This window comes from Cyanistes caeruleus, chromosome 8 (assembly GCF_971803275.1).
Source record: "Cyanistes caeruleus chromosome 8, bCyaCae1.hap1.1, whole genome shotgun sequence".
Taxonomy (NCBI): Eukaryota; Metazoa; Chordata; class Aves; order Passeriformes; family Paridae; genus Cyanistes; species Cyanistes caeruleus.
This window is the reverse complement of record NC_141708.1, coordinates 11,687,999-11,706,565: the sequence shown is the minus strand read 5'-3', so window position 1 is coordinate 11,706,565 and position 18,567 is coordinate 11,687,999. Positions and strand designations below refer to the sequence as shown.

The following is an 18,567-nucleotide window of genomic DNA, read 5'->3' as shown; positions in this document are numbered from 1 at the left end:
GGGCAAACACTGTCACCATTTTAAGCATTTAATTCCATTGAAGAGTGGGATTTCACATGTATGGACACTTTAGAACCCCATAATAATTCATCAGTGTACCCCTTAATTTATTCCTCTTAAATTCTCCACCTGTTTCAAGTCTAAAATGCAGTTATCTTTCTTTTGTTCAGTAGAAAAATCTTCTCCTTAGAAACTAAGTTGGCACTGTTTGAAGTTCTTGAACAGTAGGAAGTACTTGCACTGCTCTTAATTTGTCAGAGGCAGAGGATAGTACCAGTTGCTGCTAAAATTGACATATGACGTTCCAGGACTGCTTGTATTCATGCCATCTTTTAAAAAATGTGTCCTCCCTTAGGGCCCTTTTAATACTTTTTATACTTTTATACTTTTTATACTTTTATACTTTATACTTTTAATACTTTAATACTGAGATATTATGGTTTTCATTTGCAAAAAAGAACCAGTAACTTGTTATCATGTATAATTTTTGAGACTCCTTTGCTCTTTCCTAGGCCAGTGACCCCACTACCTTTGAGCTGATTCTGAAAGTACAGAGACTACAGAAGCGACTTATCAGCAAGACAGGTGAAGTGATAGAGAAAGAATTTCTCCTTCAGGTACTGCAGCATCATTATTTTGTTGCATCTCATTAATGTATTTGATTTACTCTGCATTCTCTGTCTACTGACATGTGCTTCCTGAATGTTATTTTGATGCATGACTTTGGATTTCTTTTGCATGCCCTTTAGATAGCTTTAGATGGCAGCACTGACTCACTGAAAGAGAACAAACAGCATCAGATTAGTTTATTTTTATATTCTGGTTATGGATACCTGGTGAGCTCTGCAAAATACAATTAAAGGTTTGCTTTAGTTTATTCATGTCATAGATTAGTCATCAAGTCAGTCTTAGATTTTTTGAAAGGTGTTTTTTTTTGTAATTTTAAACAAGTATGTTATGACCAGAAAATGAAAGAAAATTTCTGATGGATTCCATTTGTGCTTAGCTTGGCTTTTGGGAGGAAGAATCCTAAAGAGTTTGTGTGATTTAGATATGTTTCTGTCTGAGGCATGTTTGATTTCAAGGTTTTTGTGCTGAACTTTGCCCAAAAACAATTTTTGTGGTAGCTTATCTTTTTTTAACTGCATCAGATGTCCTTTAACCCCAGTGATAGCAGTGAGATTTATGCTGTAGAATGAAGTAAAGACTGTATTCCTGTAGTGCAAATGTTGCTACCAAATATAACAGAGGAGGACTCCAAAGAGTCCTGGCTTTAACCAGAGGTGTAATTCGGGTCTCTCTAGTGACTGTAGGGATAGCTACAGATTGCCAGCTCTAGATGTGATTTTAACATCTTAAATACCCTAACAGTCTTTATGCCTGTGTTGGGTATCACCCACTGGAGAGTAAAATGTGACCTGAATCTCCCTCTGTCCTGAGAAGAAGCTCAGCAGATTTATCAAAACAGGGTTTGCCTCTATTTATTGTTTCATAGGAAAACATTGATCTGAAATTCCATTTGAATGTAATGTATGGTGTATTATTACTCTGCTTGGAAAAATGTGATCTTTGTTGCACTGCACTGAAATGCTGTCAGTGAAATAGTTACCTTAAAATGTAGCAAAAATAGCTTCAGATTTACTGTGCTTTACCCATGCACAAAACAAATTCTGTTAGATTTTACATAGTCTCTATTGCATATCTGTCCTTATCCTTAGTATGCTCCCATTTTGCTATTATCTTTATTTTCAGCCAAAGAACTGAGATAGAGAGGTATTAAGTTGCCTACCCAAGAAAATCTTTGAAATAGTAGGTATTTGAGCTTACATTACTCTACTAGCCATTGGTATAATCTTTCTGTCTTTGCAGTGGTCCTTCTGTGGCAGCTCTATGATGTTTTTATTATTTTTTCTAGATTTAAGACAGGGATTGGCTATATAAAATCTAATTATTATAGCTAGAATTGCTAATGAGTTTCATTGTGTTCTTAATTCAGGTACCAATTTCCTGTGTAACAATGCTGAAATGAAGGTTTCCCTTGGAGAAATAATAGTGAAGGCCAAAAATACTATGCTCCACATTCTATTCAGGGATTTAACATCAATGTTTTTGAGCTCTTTTCTGTTTTTCCACAGTGTTTTGGGTCCTCCACAGTGACTGAAACAGGACTCTTTCATAGCAGGGTGTGGGTATGAGGAGGTAACTAGGGATGGAGGAAAATCCCCAGCTCATTCCCTTGAAGGGCTCTAGGTGCTACTGGATGGCTCACTGGCACAAGTAGTTCACTGATCACAAATTAAGTGTACTAGCAGAGCTGAGTGTCTGGATAACCTGGTACAAGGCATTTTATTATTCTTTGGACTGGTTGTCCTTGGTATGATGATAATATCTCTTTTGGAAAATGATACCCTAATACTCACCAAAACAAACCCCTCGCTAATAACTTAGTAAACTTGTTACCAAATTCCAAAATGCTGTGGTGAAGGAACACTAACTTAAGGAACACTTCCAGCAGAAGGAAATAAACAGAACAGTAACATCAGCTTTCTGGAGAGAGCTGAGTTTCACACACCAGGAGGGCGGCTTCACTAGACCACTTTCTGGGCAGTTTGAAAGATTCTAAGTGTATTTGAAGTGAAGTATTTGAAAGGTAGTGTAGGATTTGATCCTGACTGAATTTTAGAATTACGGGAAATAGCAGTAATTTAGCTCCAGTTTCAGAAATTTTTAATTTTTTTTCCCCTAAATATAATTTGTATGTTGAGAGAGTTCTTCTCTCTTTTTTCTTTTTTTTTAAAAAAAGCATGGTAAAGGGTGGGTAAACTCTTCATGCTTAAAGGCATTCAGCATCTTTTTATTATGGGTCTCTTCTGCAAGTCAGCTCAGCTCATTTCAGTCACTGCTCATTTGGAGGAGTGGAGGAATTGCTGATGACTGGCCTGTGCCTGCTTGGCAGAACATCCCCCATATTCAGAGTTGGAGCCTGCAGACTGAGGGATACAAACTCATTAGGTCAGAGAACTACCCACCCCTGTGTTATGTTTGCTTGCATAAGTCACACTTCCTCACCCCCAGTCATCTTCATTCACATCTTGCCCTGTAACAAGGACATAGCCATTGGGTGTATCAGATTTAAAATGTTCCTAATCTCTTGCTTGCCATACATAATCTTTATTCATGTGTGTGTGGCCATCATGCTAGCAAATAGGATATTTCTTTAAAGTGAAGCTTTTATCTGTGTCTAATGTGCATATTATGTAGCATAAATTCCCTCACATCAAAGTGTATTAATAAAATAGAGTACAAAAAACCTTGTGTGATGAGAATTGAATATTAAAAACACCTTTGGAGTTTAGAAATAACCCATGTGAGGAAATGGTTGAGCCCAGTGTCAGTAACCTGCAGTTTAATTTGTAGGGTATTCACCCTGCTGCATACTCATGCAGAGCCGTAATGTTTTTATAAGGGAAAAATAATTCCATTTGTATAACCATGCACTGTAGCTCTGTCTTCTTTTTTTTACTTTTTGGTAAATGGTCCTTTAAATAAAAGTGCAGGGAACAAGGTTTCAGCTGGATATATAAATGGAAATTTTTGCTAAGTAAGGATCACAATATATAGATTCGTGTAGGAAAGCATCTGCTTACTTTACCTGCTCCTGATGTTCATTTGATCGTATCCTTTTTATTAGCTTTTTCATTGTTTCTAACCTGTCATTTCTTTAAAACTGAGGTAGATGTAGAAGCAAGCTACAGTCCATGTTATGTGATTAAAAGAATGAGTTGCTATATTTCAGTCAGAAAATTTAGATTGCTGACAATATGGGAAAAACCCAGCTTGACTCTAAAATCTCATGTAAATATCTCTCTTAACCGGTCATCAGGGCATATTTTTTGGATCAGACATATGCTGAGAGGTAGTGATTATGGAGCATGCTGAATGTTGGGTTTTGCTAGAACAGCTTTTCAGAATTGAATATTTAATAAAGGTGTAAAGAGATTTGCTATGTTAGAGAAATCACTAAAGTCTTTTCTTGTTTCTGATTTATCTATGCCCTGTTGCTGCAGCATCTTGGGTTATAAGGCATCACCTCTCATATTGTCATCCTGAGATGCTACTTTGAAGAGTAGCTGCAAAGCAGGTGGTCATACTTTCTCTTTTAATTCAGGCATTTTCACAGTTGTGAGCTGCTGTGCTGATGAAAAATGCTGTCTTAAAAATCAGGTCCAAACCCAAGGTCTTGAATACTTATGGTCAATAAAAACCCAATGGCATTTTTTCCAAACATAGGAAATGTTACTTCAGGGACAGCCAGTTTTCTTGTCTGAGTCATTACCCTCCTTGTGAATTTGTGCAGTCAAGATAGAGCATTTTTTTGTTTCTGTCCTGTACTGTTGAGTAATATTGCAGGGTTTTGTGGAGAAATACATTGTGCGTTATCCAGGAGATCTCACTGATGGGTGAAAGTCTTTGTGAACACGTGTTAGATGAATGACATGTGTTGTAAGGCCATAAGGAATAATTATTAATAAACAGGAGTGCTCTGCAAATCCTGACTGCAAAAATACAGATGCTCACTTTGCATGTGGGGCAAATCTCTCATGTGATTGAAGCTCTGCGCTGCTGTGTACTGAGCAGTGATGTGGTAAACTCGCAGTGGAAAGTATTACCTTGTTAGGATTATGATTAGTGTGGTTTTAGGAACTTATCCCATTAAAAGTGAATTATGCACTGCTTTATTTGTTTCAAATTTAGTTCTTTCTCTTCAGAGCTAACTCTTCTAATTTGATTTTATGTCTGACTGAGCAGAATTTTATTCAGCTGCATGTCTTGGAATGGATAACAGCATAAAGATTCACATTATATGTCAGTTACCTCTTTTGTCAGTCATCTCAGAAGATTGCTCATAAATGTAAAAGAAAGTGCAACCTAGATTATTTGTTCAGGGAGGCAAAGGCAAATATCTTATTTAAGCCTTGCATGTAGTAGTGAAAGCATTGTTTTTCTGTACATACATATTTTAATCTCTATTGTTTTAAGTTGTCAACAATCAAAGTTCAGGACTGGGCAGTCAGGATGTGATACTGTGCTGACTGTGTCTTGAGCTCATAGTTCAAAGAGTGCAAGGGCAGAAGGCATGATTAGCTCATGTATCTGACTCAGAGATTACAGCCAGAGAGCACCCACATGTCCTTGCACTGAGCCAAGTTTTGAGCTGAGTTTCAATCCCTACACAGAACGGATTGTCCCGGTGACAGAGAGTAGGAGGAATTGAAGGGATGCTGCTGTCTCCAGCCCAGTTCCACTTCAGGTATTGTGAGATACAGGGAGGGAGAGTGAGAGACTTTCTCTGTGACCTTGGGCAGGCTACTTAGCCTGCATGCTTCACATCAAGTAAAAAGGAAATAAAATAATTCATACTGCTGTGTGAATGAATATATTAGGGACATGACTCAATTCAGTGGCAAAACACTCAAAATAGACAGATGTTTTATTTTATTTGTGCTAACTTGGTAGTAGAGCTGTTCTATCCAGTTTGAGGTGCTCGTTGCTATAGTGTCTGAACATATACATAACCATCTTTATTTCTCAGAGCTGGTACTATAGTTTCATAAAGAAATCTGCTTTAGAACAATGTGTTACTGTGTGGGTTTATGCAGGTTGGCAGCTATTGAAATCAAAATTTTCTCCCAAGAAATGAAGAATCTTGGGGATTTGCTTCCCTGTGTTTGTTATGCACTCCCCCCACCATTTATTATATAAAATACTTCTTTTGCTTTTCTTTGTTTAATCTCGTGGGGTTTTTCAGCCCACTTTATGGGAGCCTAGTCCTTCTGAAAATCATTTCTCTCCCTAGCTTAGGAGTTTCATGAGACATGCTTCTGCTAAGTTCTTCACTCCTCTCACAGTGCTCAAGTAGCTTCCACAAAAGAGAAATGTGTGCTCAAATGCTGAGTAAGAGATTTTCTCATCAGACAAATCTGCTAGGAAAAGTAAGAGAATACTCCCCTCTCCCCTACATTTATTTTGGTATTCTTAAGGCCCAGATGAGTTTTATCTTAGATGTTATCTTTACATCTTCAAAATGGCTGAGATTTATTTTACCCTCTCAAATTTGGCATTTATTTTTGGTGCCCAGTGTAGATTCTGCTTGGATTTGAGAATATAAGCTACTTGCATGTACAGTACAGAATCCAAGCTGGGGATTTTTGGGCAGAATTGTCTATTTTCATAAAAAATAACTGCAATTCACTTCAGGAAACTAATGACTGTAGAATCCCTAAAAGTCTCTTTTGACCTGCCCATTATTGCTTCTCTGTCATCTTGTCTTTAGAGAGATTTCAGCAGAGGTAGCTTGGGAGAGTGCTTTGTATGCACTGAAACTTACAGGTGAACTGCAAAATCCACTGCCAAAATGCAATCCTTTCTTCACTGCTCCTTTATAATTTATATATGAAGTCAGCCTTTTGAAGGGATTTTCCATCCAAAAATGAAAAGGGAAATTTTCTTTTTAGCTTTTTATAGTGTAGTAGGACTTGGTGCTTTTCTATCTCTGTTTCCTGGAGGATTTGACTTCCTCTGGAAGCACTGGATTAATACCCTATCTTGCAGCTCAAGCTAGCAGTTCTCTCAGCCCTCAATTTAAGGGGTGAGTGTATTGAGCTCTAGGCCTTTTCTACACTTAAAAGACCCGTTTCTAGCAGCAAAAAAGTCACTTTTCTGATTTAGCTTATACCAATTTTTGAATGGCAAAAGACTTTCCTGCCAGTAAAATTGCATCAAATTGCATCTAATTGCATAGGCAGTAGCTGGCATAAACATACCAGCACAAGGGAACTGCACCACTAACTGAACTGAAATTGGCCAGAGTTGTCAAAACCCACAAGAAAGAGCTCTTCAGGTATGTAAATAACAAGCAGAAACAGACAGGAAATATTGGCCCACTGTTAGATAGGAGAAGTGAAATAGCAACAATGCTTTAAAAGACTGAAGTTCAACAAGGACAAGTGTAAAGTTGTACAGATGAGGAATTCAATCCAAGAGTGCAGGACAGACTGGGATCTACCTGGTTGGGGAGCAGCTCTCTGGAAAGGGACCTGGACATCCTGGTGGACAACAAGCTCAATATGAGTGAACATTTTGCTGCTGCAGCAAAGAAGGGCAACAGAGTCCTGGGTTATGTCAACAAGAGCATCAATAGCAAAGGTTATTCCACTCAGCACTTGTCAGGCCACACATGGAATACTGTGTTCAGTTTTGGTCCCTGCTGTATAAAAAAGATGGGCAGGCTGGTGTGGGTCCAAAAGAGGGCCACAAAGATGATCAAAGGATTGTGAAGCTTGCCATAGAAGGAAAATCTGAAACTACTGGACTTGTTTGGCTTTGAGAAAACAAGGTTGAGGGGAGACCTTATAACCATGTTCCAGTTATAAGGGTGGTTAAAAAGAAGATGGAGATTTTCTTTTTACAAGGAATCACATGGCAAAGGTGGGGGTAATAGGTACAGGTTACCCCTGTGGAATTCTGATTGGACACAAGAGGAAAATTGTCAACAATGAGAACAATTGGAAGGCATGGCAATAATCTCCCCAGGGAAGTGGTGTATTTCCTAATGCTGGATGCTTTTAAGATCCATCTGGACAGGGTACTGGTTTATCTTGTCTAGCTGCTTTTGCTTGAGAAAGGCTGGACCAGATGACCATTGAGATCCCCTTACAGTCTTCTATGACTCAGAGATTTAAAAGGTGTCAATTTGAGATCTAATCCCAAAGCCCTTGCATGAGTGGTCCCATTAAAAGGGCAACAGATTTACTGTTTGCTCTCATAGATGTATATTGATTGCCAATATAAGCAAATAGTAATGAAAGAAAAGTTGGACCATATGAATCATGAGGTTTATTTCCAGCATGGTATTGTATGATTCTGACTGAGAAAGATAAGCTGCCAGAACTTCTAGCCATTGATCAAATGGTTCCTGATGTGGGGATGCAGAGGGGGGAGGGAAAGGCAGAAAAATGCTCTCCTATCCTTATAAAAAACTTCAGTGTTGCTACATACCTTAAGGAAGCAAGAGAGAGAAAACAGTACCTGGTGGAGTGTGAGGTTTGAGGTTATGACTCCAGTTCTAAATTGGTGACTGGACTTTTCACAGTATTTGCACTGAAATACAGAAATGAGAAATACCATAAGGACTCAGGCCTAACACTTACTTTTTGGCTCTCAGCTGGACATGAATCATAAAGAAAAAGTTTACTTCCCCAGTGTCGTGCAGAATTAGGCTGATGTGTCAAAGGCACACTGTAAGAATAGTCTTGATTTAGACTCCAAAGATGAACTCTGTTCTTTTTTCAAATGAAAAAATGTGTGCCCATGAACTCTGGCTGCAGCCCAGTTCTAACTTGTGATGGATAAAAAATATCTCATTACCAGCTCAATATTATGATGCATAACACTCTACTGAATTAGTGCCATCAAAATAATTTCAGTCCAATACCTTGAAACTTACTTGAACTGGAATCTCCAATGCGGTATGAAGTGGCATATGGAAGTACCTAATGCATCAAATCATCCTTTAGGACTACTCTTAGATTCTTTCCTTCTTGTGTCATGCTTTTATTTTCCTTTTGTTGTGTTTAAAAGGTTCATTGCTAAACTAGGACTTTGAGTGAGGATTTTAGCTTTGACTCTATGTGGAGATGTTGTGTATTTAATGTTGGTTTTAAATTGAAGGATTAATGTCTTTCAGTGATTCTGTGCCTGGCATGATGATTTTTCCATGCAGTTAGAATATCTCCAGTGTCTTTTGTTCTGGCACTGATAATTTTTTTCCAATTAATGTAATTATTTAATTTTTTAAAAATTGATTGTGGAGCCAGTAGGGATCTCTGAATAGGGCAGAACCACTCTTACTAAGCCAGTTGTAGGATAATTGTGTTAAATCTTGGTGCAATTTACCAGGGCTCATATGCAATCCTGTGACAATGTAGTAAGGAATCATATCTCAAAAACATGAAAGGTATGAGTCACCTGTGTGAAGGTCTTTTGAGGGTCTACATATCTACCTGAAAGTTTTGTGTAAGCTTTAATAATTCAATAGATATCTGAGGAATGTTCAATTCTTGCCCCAGCTCTCCTCAGAAAGGAGTTGATTTCTATTTCTGCATATTTCCAATACACTTCTTGACACATTAGTTTATTTTAGACCTTCTAATCTCAGTCCATCTAGAATTAGAAGATGTTCTATGCTATAGAAATTTACAGCATGATAAACTACTCTTAAAAACACACTGACATTTAGATTCTTTCCCTCCTCCCACATATGTTGCAATTCAAATGGAAGAGAATAAAGTCTTCCCAGAAAAATAACCTTTTTTTTTTTTTTTTTGGTATGTTTGTTTAAACAGGGTGTTGAAAAAAATGGTTAGGAAGTATGTTGATCACTTTAATGTCACCAGGTGAAGATAATGGGCTGCTCTTTAGGGTGAGAAAATAATTTTCCAATAAAAAAAGTGCAAATATTTCTGGCAGTGAAAAATGGGAAGCAAAGCAGATTAACTAGTGATCAAACAAAATACTTTTGGTGAACAGTTTTCTTAGTGGAAGAGATAATTTTTATTGACTTTTTGTGAAACTACCCTGCCCTCATAAACAAAACAGATTTCCCATGATAAATGGTTGTGCACAGAAGCAAGGTGCAAGTTTATTTGAGAAAATAACTTCAGGGATTTGCACCATTTTTAGCTCATTGAATGATATTTTGGTCAGAAATATTCAGATGTCATTTACAAAGCTGAGGAAGTTGCAGGCAGAGTAAAAATCCCTTTATAGGTGGCAAATATACATGAATGCTGAATCTGTTTTACAAGTTTTTTAAAAGAATTGATATATTTACTTGAGTTTGAGCTTGGAAAAGAACTCTCAGGGGTCATCAGATGTAATCCCTCCTCATCACACGAGATTGTTTTAATTACACAAATACTGTCCTTCAAAGATGAGTGTCAAGCATAGTTTTGTGTCCTGCATTCTAATACGTGTACTCCCAGTCCATGAAGTTTAGCATGTCTGAAGAGGTTGTTGTCTTCAAGCATACTGTGGCTTTATTGTGAGTTTTCTCCCACATTTGTAACCTCCTGCTGTAGTCCAGGCTTGCTATTTCTGAAAAGCAAGGAGCAGGTGTATTGACACAGCCACCAGCACAGTGGTCCTGGGGGACTGGGAGACTGACTTTCATTCTTGTGTGTCTTCAAGGAGTTTTAGTGAGCTTTGGCAATTCATGTAGTAACTGTTTGTGCCAGAAGTCTTGTAGAATGAGAAGAGCATCACTGCCCTGGCTGGAAGCAGTTCTTCAGCAAGTGTACAATAAAGCTTTAATACCATTTAATACCATTCAGATAATGAAACAAGGATGCCATATAAGAACTTAAGATACAGCACTGTCATCTGTAATCTACATCAGCAAAACACAAACAGTGATCACCAAAGTGTTTTATTCAAATACACTATGTTTGGTTTGAACCCAGAATCCTGAGCATGGATACCTTGTATCATTAGACTGAAAATACTTTGTATGATGCCCCAATCCTAAAGTTCTTAGTCAGAATTGCCCTTAACTTCAACATTGGTTTCCTAGAATAAAGCTTGGATAAAAAGTTCAGGAATTGTTCCAGTAAATAAATAACTGAAAACAACCTTGTTTACTCCTCATTCCTGTGTTCAGCATGTATCTAAGAAGGAAATAAATCTGCTGTGCACCCCAGGGTAAAGTATATTAATCAACCAGTTATCTTGTTAAGGGAAAATAAATGACTTGCTGTGCTGACTGAATACATTGCAGTGCACAGACTTTGCAGTGCTATAGCAATCCAATACTGACTGTCAGCCATCCAGAGTCTGCTGGAGAAGCTGAAATACTGGAGGAGTGCAGCAGCAGTGTAGCAATGCATTCACAAGCCCATATTCTATAGGGTGTCCTAGAGCTAGAGGTACGTCTTTAGTATTCACCCTTTGGCAGGTGTTCTTGTGTTAAGGGGTGTTCTGCTCTTCCCTCAACAGCAAGATATGGACAATCTACAGCATCCGAGTCAGTAATGGATTATTATCTTGTATGACAGTTGCCACAACAGCAGAACCCCACAGAATTCCACAGGGACAGACTAGATTAGTTCTATTCCAGCTCTCTCATTTTCATTCTTACTGTGAATGGTGCTGTTGTTGGGAGAACACATGCTCAAAGATGCTGCAGCTAAGGCTGTTTTGCAGCTGTTAGAGGAAGGCAGGCAGAACCACTGCGGCTGATTGGGTTTTTTTAGAAGGCTGGCTTAAAATGCGATATAGGAGGACACAAACAGGTATAGAAAGAATCCCATTTCTCTCCTCTTCTCTTGAGACATCCAGAAATGCGCTACTGAGTGCACAGGAGCCATGAACCTCAGTGGGGAGAGTCTCTGCCAAGTAGGATGCATCAGCCAGCCAATTGCTGCACCTCTTGGAGGCTCAGAGCTCAAGGCTTCCCATGCCTGGCTAAGTAGATACAGCTGTAATCTTAAACAGGGGGTGGGATACTTGAGCACAGCAGTTGTCTTTACATGGACATTAGGATTCACTGTCTTTCTCCTTCCTTTAGTCCTGTTTCTGTTTCTTTGAATTTTAAGAAACAGGCAAGGGGAGCTGAAACAGAACTCCTCAAAGAATAGCAGAGGCTCAGCTCTAATTACAGTGAGTCTGAAGGAAGCCATGCATTAAAACATTCATGATTTCAGAATTGCTCTGTGTGTTTCTCAGATGTACTGTTATTTCTTAATAGGCTCCAAAGTGTAACAGGAGACTAGTCTTTCTTCCCTGAGGTACTTGACATATGCAGGGGAACTCTGCTGTCCTGTCAAAAAGATGCATGTAGGCTTTACTGCCTTGTTAGACAGATATTGTAGATTTAAGTGGTGGCTTGACTTTGAGACAGCTGTTCAGAGGTAGCAATTCCAGAACACCAAAGGACTTGAAGCAAATTGCTCTCATCTTTCAGGGAAATCTAAAGATCTAAGCAGGTGACTAAAGAGATGTAGGTGCCTAACTTAAAAATAGATATTTCTAGAAGGAGCTCTGTAATCTCTCTGACCCTTCAAAGTCATCTGTCAGATCAGTCTGAAGTGAGAACAGAAGCTGAGTCTATTGGGAGTCCTCATCCCAAGATGTCACCTGCAGGAACAGCTAATCATTATCAACAGAGCTGTGATAATTCTCCTTTGATTCCTCTAAAATTTTAAAAATCTCAATGGCTATTGAATATCTGAAATACGTGCTATTACTCTGACATTAAAATACAGAGGTTTCAAGTCAACTCTAAATCTGAAGGAGAGACTTTTTTTTTTCTTCTCTTACAACCCTGTATAAAATAATTCTTATACAGAAAAAGTTCCCCATCATTTGTTTTGTAGACTTACTCACTTAGAATATCTAGAAACCTTTTTGATAAGATCTGTGTCAACCTCTGATCTCCTCCAGGTCACTTTAAGACAAACTGCTACTAGAATGTGAAACAAAGGTTTGTTTAGAGCTCTCTTCAACCCAACTGTCAAGCTGCAGGCACTGTGAAAATAGTTGGAATATTTACATCAATCCATGTCATGTCAGGGGTAATTCTCACCTTCAAGGAACAGCTCACTTTCATGTGTGTCTGTTTCTGCTCACACATACAGAATGGGAGATAATTAATTGATAATCTTTTGCAATGTAAAGTAGAAACACTGTGATTAAATGAGCTGCTCTGATTAATGATTTTATAAACTCTTGTGTAATGTCAATAGTAAAAAGGATACTGCAGCTGTTATTTCAGCAAGACACATCCATGCCACTTTCTTCAGATAGATTGTTAACCTTGTGTCTCAGAGTTCAGAAGTTGAGAGGAGTATATGTAAGTTACTGGTTTGTTCATTGGAAAAAAAAAATGTTTTCCTACACCCTTATTAGGGAAGATCTGATAGTAACAGTTCCTAGCAATAATAATAAAAATAAGTTGCAGTTGCACTCCAGGTGGAAATGTTCATACTTTGTTGTTCCTGGAAGATGGTGATTCTGCAGCATTCAGCTGCAGAAAACAGTCAAGGGTGAAGACCTTCCAAGGTGCTCCAAGGTGTTCTTTTCCTCTCTCATTAAGCTGTTTTGAAAATGCCTGTCAAATTGGTGCAGTTTGCTCTGTGCCGAAGGAAACAGATTTGCTCTTGAGAAGCGTTATTATCAACTGGAGAAATAAGTTACAAGACAGGTTTGAGTAGTGCAGATTTCACCAAAGATGAGATTATCTCAGCCTTTACTTCAAGCTGGTGGTTTTCACAGGAGAGCCCAAAACATCTAACTCAGTGTTAATGTTGCCACACTGTGAAAGGGCCTTAGTGTCCTCCTTCAAACGTAATTGATTTACCTGATAAGAAACCTCACACTGGACAGTTAAAGAAGTGTTTAGGTGATAGTGAAGACAGGAGCTGTTCTAGGGAACTGTATCCTTGCAAGGGTGTTTGCTGATGGATGTGGAATAGACAGGAAAAAGCAGGAGCTTTTGGAAAGTGTTTACAGAGAAAGTTTATACTGCACATTTCTCATAGTGCTGGAGGCAACTTTCTTCTGTTATTATAAAATTTGTGAAGGTCACCGAATGCTAATTTTTTTTCTTTACCTCATAAAAATTTTAAAGATAAGTGTCTTGAGCCAACAACTACTGCTAGGTATACAGAACATAAATAAATGTAAGGCTTATACAGCCAAAATGACTATGAGTAGGTATGTATGTCTGTGTAAGTATTTTATCCAGATTTCCATATCCTGTTTAACACTTATGAAGAGGAATCACCACCCCTAAGGATGCTCTGCTGCTGCATGGCATCGTAAACAAAACGTCTCTGGAGTTCAGCACAGCACTGATATTTTGGCTATAGTGCCAATAAACAAGAACCCCCCTGTGGCATGCTGATGGACTTGTCACTCCCATCAAAGCCATGAACTGTAGAGTGCATGGTTACTGTATTGGTTTGTCCACCTTACTAATTAAAATAAGAATTTTTATTTAAGTTGAATGTTTTTGGGGATTGCTGCCATACACTACATTGCACACTTTTACACTACATCTTTATCTTGTTTTTTCTTTAGCTCAGTTGCTGGACACAGGAACTGACATAAGTTAAATTTACTCTGATGCAAAGTCTTTTGGATTTTTTGTGTGTGTTTGTTTGTTTGTTTTAGTAATTCATGTGATAGAAAGGTTTTGGTGCAAATAGGATTTTTATGGGTCTGGTAGAGAAGGCTCTTGGGGTGCTGCTATGCCAGGTAAATTTGTTGAACAGTCTATTTGGATAAAAATGAGGAAACTGGGACTGCAGGGCCTATTTCTACTGTGAATACATCTTCATTAAATGTATGGTCATCCATCATCTCTGGTTCTGAATAAAATGCTGGGCTACCTAACAAGATGTGCCATTTCCTGGTGTCATTGTGAGGGACAGGATGACACAAAATGGGGTCACATCTTTAGAGCTCTGTTCCAGCCTGGGACTGCTGAATGTTTCCCACTCCCTGTCAGTGGATGCCTTGCTGTCATTTTGGGAATGTGTTTTATGGTACTGATGGTCCTTCTCACATGGAAAAGCAAATGGGGCTGTGCTGTTCATCAGCAGTAGCTTCTTTTGAAGTAGGATTGTGCTGGCAAAATTGATTCTTCTTGCTAAAGACGGATCCAACTCGTGACCACCTAATCCTGGACAATGAACTAAGATTTGCCAAATGCTAGCCAGTCTTCTGCAGAAGAAAATAATTTTTGCTCAATTTGCTGTAGAGCAAGCAGGCCAGGAGAGCTACAGAATATGGCTGAGACAGTGCCTATTTAAATTTAGGGGAAAGCACCACTTACTTCCCCACCATCCCTCTCCAAATTAATGTGTGAGAGACTTAGGGATGAAGAAAATTACTGTCATGGCTGGGCCTACAGACAGATGTGTGAGCTCCTCGGAGATCCCCCAGGAAACAAATCTAAGACAGGTAGGGCTGTTCTAAAAATAATGTGCAGTTCTATTTGCAGAATTTTTACAGCAAGTATTCACAGAGGTGCTGAAATGCTCTTTGGAATGCCAGGAATTTAATTCTCAGCCAGAGTGTCCCAGTGTGCCCTACATCCACAAAATGAATGTGCCATCATCTTGGCTTAGTTTTTGTCATAAACCAGTGAAACTTGTTGATGTTTTGAGCTCAGTCCTACACTCAAACAACCACTGAATTCCATGGGAATTTTGTGGTGGAAGGATCCTGTAACAAGCTTTGTTTCTGGCCCAGATCTGATCTGAACACAGGTACATTACTCTTACCAGTGAAGGCTTAACAGCATGGATTTGCAGAGATTTGATGGCTCTGCCTTCACCTCAAGAAGAAGAGTTGTGCCTTGCAGTGTGTTTGTGACTCTAAGTTCTTTGGTCTCAAAACCTCAGAACTGTGGTAAGATGTGTGTTGTGATGGCAGCCTGGCGTGAGGATGGACGGAAATGTGAGGGGAGGCAGTTTGGGCCAAGCAAAAGAAACCCAGTTATAATGGATTGACTTAATCTATTACAGAAAACAAAGTTTTTCCTTTTGAATTTTTGCTGATATTTTTTTTTTTGGTCATTTCTGATTTCTTATGTGTAGAGATGGAAGCACCTGCACATGCACCTTGTGACTCACATAGATTTACTCTTGTGGTTGCTGTTTTTAAATTAACTGAAATTATTTTATTATTTTTTAATTTATTTTTTGGATCCTGGGGAAAAATTTCAGAAATTATAGAAATGCCAACCTGTGGATACAAGCTTTTGCTGAGGAGGAAAGAAGTATCCAAGGTTTTATTTTAATGTTTTGCTGACATATGGTGCTTCCAGCCCAGTGACAAATTAATTGACTAGATGTAAAAGAGATGGACAGTGCTCAGCAAGGAAGTACAGGATTATAAGACATCTGGTTCTGCCTCTGTTGGATTATGGATACAGTATACATTGGACACCTAACGAGTCTCTGCTGCATAAAATAGATTCTCCTTACAATAGAATTGCATGCTTTGTCTCTAAATGAGGTTATTATACACACCATTGCACAGTGTTTGAAGAGCTTGGTTGGCCATTGTGGGGAGTAGGGAGAGAAAAAAATTGTAAAACAATTGCACTTAAGACCTTCAATCTATCAATTGCCCCATATTTACCCAAAATACTATTGCACTATTACAAAATACAAATACATGATACATTCAGGGTTGAAATGTTAATATTGACTGGCCAGATTTTGATAAGGTGGATTTTTCTTTTGCTGTTGTTTTTACTTTGCAGTAAAATCTTACTTTCTCAGAAAGAAAAGCTGCTAGTAGAAATACCACTATGAAGTGGTATAATAACTCTCTACTCAGAATGAATTAACAATTTAGTATTTGCTGCTAGGGAAAACTCAGTCTGAGTCTCAGGAGGTTTTGATTTTTCCAGAGATAAACTGTAAACAATTTCATTTATAAGCAACTCTTCCTCAGTAATCTGCAGAGTTTAAGGACAATGCTTGCAAAAGTAAGGCATGATTTGAAGTGATTCCATTTTAGGGTCCCAACTTGTGACCATTATAGCGCATAGTTTTCAGAAAATGATGAGGTCTAAAAACTCCAGCCTCCTTATGCTCTTGAAGACTGGACATCTAAAATTTTACATCTTCAAAATAGCAAACCACTTCTGAAAACCACTCAGTGGTTTCTCAGTGGCTCAACCACTGAGAAAGACCAAATGTAGCAATTCTAGATGACGTGATTGCACCATTTCCCACATCAACAGATGAATTCTGCAGTAAGAGTTGTAGAGAGAGCTTATAAAAAAAGACAGTTAAAAGGGGCTTTGTCAAATCTAGTGTAAATAATCACCTATCCTACCTCCTTCTTGGCATTTTTGTCTTCTTCAGTTAAATCTTTTGTCTGCTAGTCTCCTTTTTAATTCCAGTTTCAATGTACCAGAAAAGGATGTGATCTTACTAAATAATATTATTTAATGACCTTAGTTTTTCAGGGTAGATAGTAAAACTATTGTAATGTGCAAAACTGTGAAGGTGGCTTTTTTCAGAGCTTTATTCTTCAGACTAAAAACAAGTACACTCTCAAAACACAGCTGAAAGCAGCATTTCAGTACAGAAAGCTGTAAGTGGGTCCATGGTGTGGTTTCTTTTCAGGCATGGCAATATCCACCTCCCACAAGTATTACTGTTCCAACATAAAGGAAGAGGAGACACATGACAAAGAAAAATTACTTGGTAATTGTGCTAGTCATAATTGTTGCTGTTTATAATTTCTTTCCCTTTCCCAGAGCCCCTGCAGTTAAACTGAAAGGTTATATATTTATAAATCTCTGTGTTTGTGTACATGTGCTTTGCTGGATTTTCTTTGGAAGAAGTAACTCTTTTGTACAGTCCTTTGCTGACATTTCTATAGCCAGCTCACATCCTGTTGGGTGAAGCTGTGATCCTTAATGTAAGGCAATGTGACTCATAAGAAGAAAGATTGCAATAAGCACAGTTTCTAGTGATTAATTTCCCAGCCCTGGATACTCTTCCAGTAACTGCTGAGGTAGAGAGTGCTTGCTGGTGATGGTGTTTAAGAGCATTTCATTCGTGGTTTGAAGTAGCTGGATGTTTATCTTAATGAGCTCTCCCACTGCTATCACAACAACTTTAAATACCTTATGGCTAGTGACACACAGGCAGATTTGTTTCTCCAAATACCTTCCTGACTGAGTTGCAATTTTCAGTGAGGTTGATTTCCTCTCAGGCTGTGCTGCTGCTGTAGTAGTTTAATAAGAGCTCTTCCTCTTGTCTCTTCCTTAGGAAAAGGAGAAGCTGTATGTGGAGCTGAGGCATGTGTTGGCCCGGCAGCCTGGGCCCGAAGCCACGGAGCAGCTGCAGCAGTACCGGAACATTCTCCGGGAGAAGACCAAGCAGATCAAAGTAAGAGGGTCCCACTGTCCCTGGGGAGGGGCTGCCAGCCCAGCAGAGGGGCTGCATGCCCTGGTGTATTAGACCAGGAAAACAAGGGTATCACTGCATCTCCTCAAGGGACAGCCAAGAGCAGCAAAAGAACTTTTTTTGCACATTGTGCTACTTTGTTTAATTAAAATAGCAGGGAGGTCTTATTACAATAGGAGTGTGCAGCACAATGCTGTAAAAGTGTTTTTTGCATGGACTTTCTGGGATACTGACAGCTTTTCATTCAGCTTATTCTCCTTCCCTTTATTAAACTGTTAATATCTTTAAGAAGCAAATTAAGGTAATTTCTTTTTTCTTTTTAACAAACTAGTGGGAATATATTGAGAATCCAGTCATAGGTTACTTACATTTCTCTTGCCATGTGTACATGTATATTTAGATTTGCAGATTTTGTGGAGATGACAGGAGGAACCTGTTCTAACCCCTTGTCAGTTGAAGGGAGGAGTTCCTGGTTCCGAAAGAATCTCGTAGAAAATTTTAAAAGCATAGTATTAAAAAGTGTATCTGATAGAATATTATGATATTCTGTGAATGAGCTGATCTTCTCTTATTC

At 38.6% G+C, this 18,567-nt stretch overlaps 1 protein-coding gene across 4 annotated transcripts in view; it reads left to right on the top strand.

The window, feature by feature from the left end:
• The window catches only part of CFAP58 (cilia and flagella associated protein 58), a 93,975-nt gene that overhangs the window by 69,931 nt on the left and 5,477 nt on the right, over positions 1–18,567 (top strand). For 2 of the 4 annotated variants that reach the window (XM_086899398.1, XM_023929822.2), the window contains exons 15-16: positions 513–617; positions 17,856–17,975. In XM_086899398.1, coding sequence (XP_086755524.1) covers positions 513–617; positions 17,856–17,975 — 225 coding nt within the window. Of the gene's footprint in view, positions 1–512; positions 618–1,996; positions 2,067–17,204; positions 17,286–17,855; positions 17,976–18,567 lie in introns of those variants that run through there. The other 2 variants (XR_015289735.1, XM_023929824.2) reach the window with 2 other exon arrangements.